Source organism: Anarhichas minor, unplaced genomic scaffold (assembly GCF_050575085.1).
Source record: "Anarhichas minor isolate MPS153535 unplaced genomic scaffold, ASM5057508v1 ptg000079l, whole genome shotgun sequence".
NCBI lineage: Eukaryota > Metazoa > Chordata > Actinopteri > Perciformes > Anarhichadidae > Anarhichas > Anarhichas minor.
In genome coordinates this window covers 3,085,647-3,094,639 of record NW_027466525.1, presented here as the reverse complement: position 1 = coordinate 3,094,639, position 8,993 = coordinate 3,085,647, and the positions used below count along the sequence as shown (strand labels likewise).

The window sequence follows — 8,993 nt, the reverse complement described above, 5'->3', positions numbered from 1 at the left end:
TCTTTGGATGTTATATAATCTTTTCGAAGGCCGTAGACGGACGCAGCGACTAGTTACACCAGTATTCAGAAGCATTTATATACACATAGGAGTCAAGGTAAGGCAATCAATGGACCTGCTTATGATTTAAATATTAACAAATGTCACATGGCTTCAACATCAAAAATGACGCATGGTTAAATTCCAACAACATAAATTCACAATAAATATACTTAATAATTAATCAATTAATTATGAGGTTCTATAATGTTGATTTGTGATTAGATTAAGGCGTTTACTCTGATATATATCTCTATATTTCTCAATTTATGCAGCATTGTAGTCAAAATCAGTTTAACATGATTGTATTTTCACTCTGAAAACTGCATATATTTCACATGAAAGCCAACAACGGAGCTAAATAAATACTAAAAAATATAATACACCGATTACAAATCTCACATTGATATAAATGCATTGTTCATTCAATCACACTTTTACTGGGTAACATAAAACAAAGCATGCAACATGCAGTAATACACTAATTACCAAACGCATTTAAAAGCATAAATCTTAAAAAGTCAAATGTGGTGCGACAGTTTCCTATAATTCTGATCAGTGCTTGAAGTCTAACAGATCGATGGCAGAAATATATCTTGTGTTTATTTTTGAATATTTCTCCGAGGCTGCAGCAACTTTACCCCACATGTTTCGGTATTTAGTAAATATGAACTATTGCACCGTGATCTTTGTCATGTTTGCGTTCTTTCCGCTGTTAAGTTGTTTTGCCTGTGAGCAATCATCAGTAATGAAGCATGAATGCTACTCGAGACTACAGATTTTCAAGGCAGCTAATGTCAAAGGCTTCTTCTTCCAGACTGGTACTGAGGTATCCACGCTAAGCATTGCATGTTTAACTCGAGTGAACGAGCTGACGGGCTTCATACGCTCCTCTTCTAAACGTTTCTCTTCTTTCTCAGTGGAAAGGTTGTCAGTGGGAACCTTTTCAGCAGAGTAATACTGCCAGCAAGAGAGAAGGTCCATCAGTTTCATGTAATAACAGCAACATTTCTCTTGTTATAACAATATATTTGTCTCATTATAATATCATACTTTAATATATGTAATTTTATTGTTACTATGATTTTACTATTATTACGACACTCGGTTTATCTTTTTATAATAAGATATTATAGTACAGGATGTAATTATATTAAAGGATATATATTGTAACAAGAAGATCCATATTGATTATTTTCATTATTCATTTTATCAGATTAATTTTCTGATTTATTGTTTATTATATAATTTTCCACCGAAAGATGTTAAGTTTACGACCAAATGGTAAATCAAATCGTCAGAAGCTCTCAAATATATTTGCCATTTCTACTCGAATAACATTTGCTTGTTTATGTTCTGATCTACTAATCGATTAATTGAAGTCCAAAGAGAAGACTGTGTTCGGCTCATGGTATTTTTCCTCTGGTCGCGCGGGGGACGCTTTATTCTGCTGGACCCTCCAACAAAGGTAAAGATACCCCCATCAGATCACCACGACGCTGAGGAAGAACTATGCGTTGTGGAGTTCGTGCTCTCTGCCGGTTTTGCCGACCGCGTCGGGATTGGAGAGGGGGTCCAAATCGGCAAACAGGTTGAACCACGCTGAGAGGTCTTTGGACGTCCCCGCTTTCTCTGTTTAAAAAAAATAAAAATAAAAATAAAAAAGTCAAGAAGAGTAAACTTCACTCAGACACACTGCCTAAAATATCCACCCCCCCACTTGTCCCGTAAAAGTCTACCTGTGGCTGAAACCTGAATTATGAATGGAAACGACCCACAGATTCTTTGAAAGTATCCATAAACACAGGTTTACGTCTCGTTGAATGAGTTAGTCTTTTTCTTTCAAGTCTTTTCATCTGTTTTGCTCGTTTGGCCCCGGACCTACCTTTCACTGCTGGCTTAGAGGGGTTCTGATTGGCTCCAGATGAGTGGTCCTTTGGCCGGGCGCCGGGCTGCGGAGCGACGCCGGCCCAATCTGAAATGTAGGACACAGATTTTAGATTTATATCGTCACACTCTTGCTACACACTTGCTGATGTGGAAGAATATTATGTAATATAAAACACAAACGAGCAAGAATCAAAACCTGTATCACGGCAAAATGCCACGTGGCGTTATTAGTGGTTTATTAGACGCAGGCCAGAAGTTGCAATAGCAACTTTTGAGGTTTTGTTTCAGGCAAATTTATTTTTGCTTTCATCCTTTTGTGCATCTAGAAAAAACAGTATGAAGCAGCACTAAATGCCAGCAGGGAGAACACTGGAATGTGCTGTTGATATTGCATTTAGTAACAATTTATGCTCAAAATACACGCTTAAAATACTAAATAGCCTTTTGGATCTGTTGGATATTGTTTGTACATTATGATGCTTCAGCGCCAGCATCCACACTAGTGTTACCTTTTTTTTTTTTTTGTTGTAACCCCCCCCCCCCCCCCCCCCCAATTGAAATTTTCTGCATGTCCAGATGTTTAAGCAGAAATTCATTCATTATTTTATACAAGAAAATCCTTTCGAACTGTTTAGTTTAACAGCTTTAGTTTAAAGGCTTTGGATGTGACTACAGCTTCACATCTTATTGGATGCATCTGAATGTGCTTGACTCTTGAGGATTTGGGGATTTTCCTCCACGTAGATTTGTTATAGCTTTGTTTTACATTCTTGGTCTCGAGCCATTTTACTTTCGATCCAGCTGTTTGGGCCGTATGGTTCGAGATCAGTCACGATTTCTGACTCTGGACCAGGTTCCTTCCAGGATTTTGGTCAAATGGAGGTTGTGACCTTTGGTCTCTCTCTCTGTGCCCATTGGATGTCTCTTGCAGGAGTCACTTTTTTTTCATCACCAGAATCTCTGCTGTTCCTCCTGCAAGATCAGTCAAAAAACCTGGTATTTAAATTCCCAGATCAGCCTCTTGAATGAGCTTCTTCCTGCTCAGTCTCCCAGACTAGTTTCATGAGCATGTCATGACATTTTTTTACATGTAGTGGTTTAATAACATCACAATTAATTTGAGTGTCGATCGGTAGGTGCGAGTTTTGAGCTGCCAAAAGTTATTTTGCTCTCACAAGTCAGTCCCTGCCCGTGTGCGCTCCTCATGCACTCACTGACCGACTACAGCTTGAATTGGCTTCATGCTCATTCGGTGTTTCACAAAGTTCTGTGCGTTCACGCCGCTGTGACTGAATTCTGTTGACGGCTCTTGGGGCAACATATGGTGATGGTTTCTGCTCCGTCGTCCTGAAATATGGACTTTAAGCTGTAATACCAATTAAACTCAAGCAGGTTGAATATGTTCTGACGGAACCGATTGATCAGGCCCGAGTGTGCTTGACCAGCTGGACCCTCAGCCTCCCTTTGAAAACTCATCTCCATCTCGCCTGCCACGGATCCCATTGACCTGTTCTCATTCCAGACTTCTTTTTGTCAGCTTTATCGTTTTACTGAGGAAACGCATCCTGTAGTTTTTCATGTCTCGATGCCTTTTATAGTGCAGCTACTCAACCCTCCAAGCTGGAAACGGACAAAATCAACAAAACCAGATGAGGTGCTAGTACCCAGGCCCAGACGAAATGGAAAGTAGTTGGCAATTACCTCCTGGTAAATCTAATTGCTGTGTTATTATACCCTCCTTCTATTACATTGACAGCCGTGGGTTTTATAAATGGTTTTAAAGCCACTTCTCTCTCTGTGTGGTCGAGTAGTTTTTTGCATTTGTTAATGCACTCATTCATGGAAAAAAATTTTAGTTTTCAGGCGTATTAATTCCACCTGAGTGCTTAATTAAATTAGTATTATAATTGTGGCTTATTTAGATGTTTTTAGCGAGCAGAGAATGGTGGAAACCTCAAGTGGTCTAATTTTTGACACGAAAAGCTTAATATATTGAAAACAAAAGAGCGTTTTGCACATATCTACCGTTTCTCTGGTTCACTCTAGTCTGGCTCACACAGACGAGTATGTTCTGACCTGAGAGGGAAGACTGTTGATTATTGAAGCTCTGCTCAAACAGATGAGACGGTAGAAAGAAGGAGCTTTCCATTTGCTGGGCCTCCGCCGGTCTACCCGACGCGGCGCTCGTTCCCTCCTCGGCGTCTCCGAACACTTCCGTCCACTCTCTGGAGAAGTCGCCCTCGTCCACAGACATGCTGCCCAGGATCTCGTTCAGTAAGGCCATGCTGTCCCTCTCCTCCCCCTCTAGCTCTGGATAGGCAGAGAGATGATCCTCATTCCCTAACAATGATCAGGCAAAATGATCAGAGGACTGAAACAGTTGCGCATCATTACACCGTAACACTTCAGAATGTTACTGATGATTTGGTAGCTTATGTTTGTGTCTCATTCTCCCAAATACTTCACATTTTTATTCAACTGATTTGAAGTTATTCTACATTTCTTTGCTTTTGTAAATGGTAGCTATAGGTGCTAAAGGAGTTTCTAAATGCAGTTTATTTCCATTACACATTATACTATAATAACATATTGCCGTATTTTACCTTCTCTGGTCGTATCGCTGGTGTTTTCATTTACTAGTGAGATGAGTCTGTAGATATGACAAACGGAAGATCAGTTTATAACATTGTCTCTCAAACATAAAGCAGCAGCTGTGTAGAAATACTGTTTGTATTCAGTCCGGACTGGTTGAGTGTTCATAAACATAATCTCTGTTTTCACCGTTGGCATGCACGTGTTTGGTCTACCTGCATGAGACAAGATCTAGACGAGATAACTCACTGGTCGTCTGTGCTCTCGGCTTTCTTTCCATCGTCGGCCTCTGCTTTAATTTTCTTCTTCCCTTTCTTCTTCGCCAGCTTGTCCATGGGGCCTTGTAAGGTCTGAAAGAACAACCGAGTCACTGATTATAGTTATTGGCCGATTCTCAAGATGGAGAACTACTTCAGATCTCATCTGTGCAGGTCGAGAGGCTCTCTGACCTTAAGAGCGGAGAACTCGTAATGCTGACAGCCCTTGAAGCTCTCATGAATGGCCGCCATAGTGTGGGATGTCTTCTCCCAGAAGTGCAAAAGTGTCGTCTGTAACAGCGGAAACGAGCAGAGGCCACATGTTCAGCCGGTCACATCGGTTCATTTGTCTCCTCGCCCGGTCCGACAGTTAAAATCTCCATGCAGTGTCTTCGTTCAATGGCGTGTATGCAAACGACTGGAGTTCATTATACCTGATATGTGGTTAAAACGTGAGAGAGGAGGTTGCAGCGACTGGCTCCCAGCAGGTCCACCTTCTGGCAGACGTCATTCTTCAGCTTGTCAAAGCTTGTTTTGGTCGTGCGCACCTGGGCCTGAACCTGAGAGATTTATATGAAGGATAACAAAATGTCTCGACTGAAGATAAGCAGCCAGTATTATGTGTCACACGGGTTTAAACGGGGGACACAAACACTGGAGTTCACTTTTGTGCACGTGTTGGCAGAAAACAGCATGCTGGGTTCTTGATTAGTACAATATATTTAGAATCAATTGACCTACATTCTGTGGTGCGTTCTGCCCTCTAGTGGCATCATGTTGTAACAGTTGTGGCGCTTGTGTGGCCTTAGGCATTGCAGCAAATATTGGCTTAAACAATTTGTTAATTACTCATTTAGTTGATGATATTCTGAAAATCTTGATATGTAAATATCTTTAGGTATGAAGCAATAAGACGTCTCTTTCGGGCTCAACATGTCAACAATGTCTGCTGTGAAAAAGCTCAACTTGTCTGACCTAAGGGATTCTGCCGACTTGTACTGTGTGACGGACAAACCTTGCGAAATTTCTCCATCTGTTTGTGAGTGTCTGGATCCAGCTCCTGCGATGCGTCCTTCATCCAGAGCAGCGCCCCGCGGTACTCGGTCCTGGACTGCTCCATCCGGTTCACCGTCAGCCACGTGTCTGAGATCGCCCGGTAGCGAAATGTTTCGACCTCCTGGTACAAACGGCACAGAGGTTTCCTCAGAGCCAATCTGTACAGGGATGAAGAGTTAAATTAGGTATTAAGATCCTGCATGCGACAAGTTTGGCGTCATCATTACCACACAATGTTACTGGAACATAAACTATGTTGGCGTTAAAACCTCTTCTGAACTTTGTAGTACATAATACAGTTTGCGATCACTTGCGTGCATGAGTGAGTGTGCACCTCTGTGTCTGTCCACGGCTAATCTCACATTCTGCTGCAGCAAACTGCACAATATTTTGGGTGGCCACTAATGGCTGCATGCTAAAGGACCTCTCGAGGTTGTGGTGACTCACATTTTCTCAAAACACCTTTTAAATACTTGTTTTATTCTGCCATTGACTGCCTGCTTACTCCTCGCTCACCACTCTTAACCGCTAGTGAGAACATGTATGTTGCATGTAACCTTTGTTGGGAGGAGAAGCAGAGTGCTTTCCCTGTGGCCTGCATGATCTTTCCAGCCCTGGTTTTATCCTGCGAGCCCTGGGAGCGCAGGAAACGACCCAGTTCATTCTCCTCCTGGGAGAGATCTGCATAGTAGAGATCATAGCAAAAGATGGACGTTTATGTGGACTCTGTGGACAGTTCATACTTTTTTTTTATTATTCGTTTTATTTTTCCACCAAATACTTACAGCAGATCCTCCTCTGGTACTGCTCGATGACCTTTAGCAGCTCCATGCATGTTCTCTGGATGGAGTGGAAGACCTGCAGAGTAGAAAGTCACAATGTTATCATTGTGGAAGTTATTATCAGCTAATAAGACCTGTTATGTAGTACACTGCCTGAATATTTTGAGTTATTTTCAAGAAGATAAATAAGAGATATCCAAGTCTATGTGACGCGACACTAAAGCCTTTACGAGGTAAAAATAGAAGAGTCTAAATGTCACCTCTAAGCTGTAAAACAAGCTCTGATCCCGCATGTTAATATCCAGTTTATCTAGATGTTTATTGTGGCCCCGGCCTAAAGTAAGGCTGGATGTTCCAGCTTTTATGAGGTATTGATTTCACCCATTAAATTCACTTCACTCCTGAAATGGAGGCATGGATGATGGGGGGGGGGGGGGGGGGGGGGGTTGGAGAGGCAGCCTAATGTACGTTTTAGGCCCCAAGCAAATACTGGCATCGTGTGAATCAAAAGGCCATTTTAGTCGGCGCCTGAAGGGAAAGAATCGACGATGTTTCTTAATGTATCTGCAAAGTGACTTTCTTTTACCCGAGTTACTTAACATACAACGGTTTCAAATTCCCTCCTCACCTCCAGCTTGCCGTCCAGATCCGCATCTGACGCCACCACGTGTTCATCCTCTTTCTTCCCGGTGACCTTAATGAGCGTCTGCTTGGTCTTCCAGTACCTCTGCTGGAACTTGTTCACCACAGACGAGTCTTGGCTTTGGATGAAGCGGTCGAAATAGTCCTGAGGGTAGCCGCTGCAATGACACAGAGGTTGGACCAAGTGTTGCGACTGATGAACTGTATTCTTTACATTCTGAGAAGAACTCGGTTGTAAACACAGAGGTTTATACTCACAAATGTCCTCCCTCCATTTTCTGAGATTACCTGTGGAGGAAGCAGAGCGACTTAAATACCGAGCTGATAACAGAGATAGTGAGGGTTGTGTAATGGGGCCTGGGAACAGTTGTAACACTATTTTTATTTTTTACATTTTCTCTTTTTTTTTTCAGCTGAAAGCTTATGAATTGGGAGTTAAAATCAATATCACGTTATTATGAGTATTTTACTGATATTGATACGTCGCAGTATGACAAATGTATGAAGAACAATAAAGATAGATTTTAAATGCAGCGAGCTTTGTCCCATTGTTGGGCGTTACCTTGAAAAATCTCATGAACAAAGAAACTAGATCATATTTCAGCTGCACTGACTACATGTTGCTTTTTGAACTCAACTTGAACTGATTATTTCCAAAACCCAGAGGGGCCTTCATCCAATATTTGTGACCTCCCTTAGTGTTTATTTACAATTTTATGTTTGCTTTATTTTATCTTTGATCTTCTTTAAAGTTTATTATAGAGTTTATATAGTTTATTATATATTGTTGGAGTCGACATTGACTGATATGTTTCTATAAGTCATAATAAGGTGTGACTGATGTGTTTCTATAAGTCATAATAAGGTGTGACTGATGTGTTTCTATAAGTCATAATAAGGTGTGACTGATGTGTTTCTATAAGTCATAATAAGGTGTGACTGATGTGTTTCTATAAGTCATAATAAGGTGTGACTGATATGTTTCTATAAGTCATAATAAGGTGTGACTGATGTGTTTCTATAAGTCATAATAAGGTGTGACTGATGTGTTTCTATAAGTCATAATAAGGTGTGACTGATGTGTTTCTATAAGTCATAATAAGGTGTGACTGATGTGTTTCTATAAGTCATAATAAGGTGTGACTGATATGTTTCTATAAGTCATAATAAGGTGTGACTGATGTGTTTCTATAAGTCATAATAAGGTGTGACTGATGTGTTTCTATAAGTCATAATAAGGTGTGACTGATGTGTTTCTATAAGTCATAATAAGGTGTGACTGATGTGTTTCTATAAGTCATAATAAGGTGTGACTGATGTGTTTCTATAAGTCATAATAAGGTGTGACTGATGTGTTTCTATAAGTCATAATAAGGTGTGACTGATGTGTTTCTATAAGTCATAATAAGGTGTGACTGATGTGTTTCTATAACTCATAATAAGGTGTGACTGATGTGTTTCTATAAGTCATAATAAGGTGTGACTGATGTGTTTCTATAAGTCATAATAAGGTGTGACTGATGTGTTTCTATAAGTCATAATAAGGTGTGACTGATGTGTTTCTATAAGTCATAATAAGGTGTGACTGATGTGTTTCTATAAGTCATAATAAGGTGTGACTGATGTGTTTCTATAAGTCATAATAAGGTGTGACTGATGTGTTTCTATAAGTCATAATAAGGTGTGACTGATGTGTTTCTATAAGTCATAATAAGGTGTGACTGATGTGTTTCTA

The 8,993-nt window shown here is 40.5% G+C and overlaps 1 protein-coding gene across 3 annotated transcripts; it reads right to left on the bottom strand.

Annotated features, from left to right (window-relative positions):
• Positions 1-1,226: 1,226 nt before the first annotated feature.
• ica1 (islet cell autoantigen 1) lies at positions 1,227-7,533 on the bottom strand. 3 transcript variants are annotated; one of them, XM_076081259.1, is made up of 12 exons: positions 7,517-7,533; positions 7,245-7,416; positions 6,620-6,692; positions 6,392-6,515; positions 5,794-5,992; positions 5,213-5,338; positions 4,971-5,069; positions 4,771-4,871; positions 4,516-4,579; positions 4,006-4,261; positions 1,925-2,014; positions 1,227-1,671 (listed from the first exon to the last, which is right to left on the bottom strand). In XM_076081259.1, exons 1-12 carry the CDS (start codon positions 7,531-7,533, stop codon positions 1,550-1,552), a joined length of 1,443 nt encoding a protein of 480 aa, XP_075937374.1. In that variant the 3' UTR covers positions 1,227-1,549. The 3 variants fall into 3 exon arrangements, with proteins under 3 accessions (XP_075937374.1, XP_075937375.1, XP_075937376.1); XM_076081260.1 differs by having other exon boundaries at positions 4,006-4,269; positions 4,533-4,579; XM_076081261.1 differs by having other exon boundaries at positions 4,006-4,239; positions 4,533-4,579.
• Between the last annotated feature and the right edge of the window lie 1,460 nt (positions 7,534-8,993).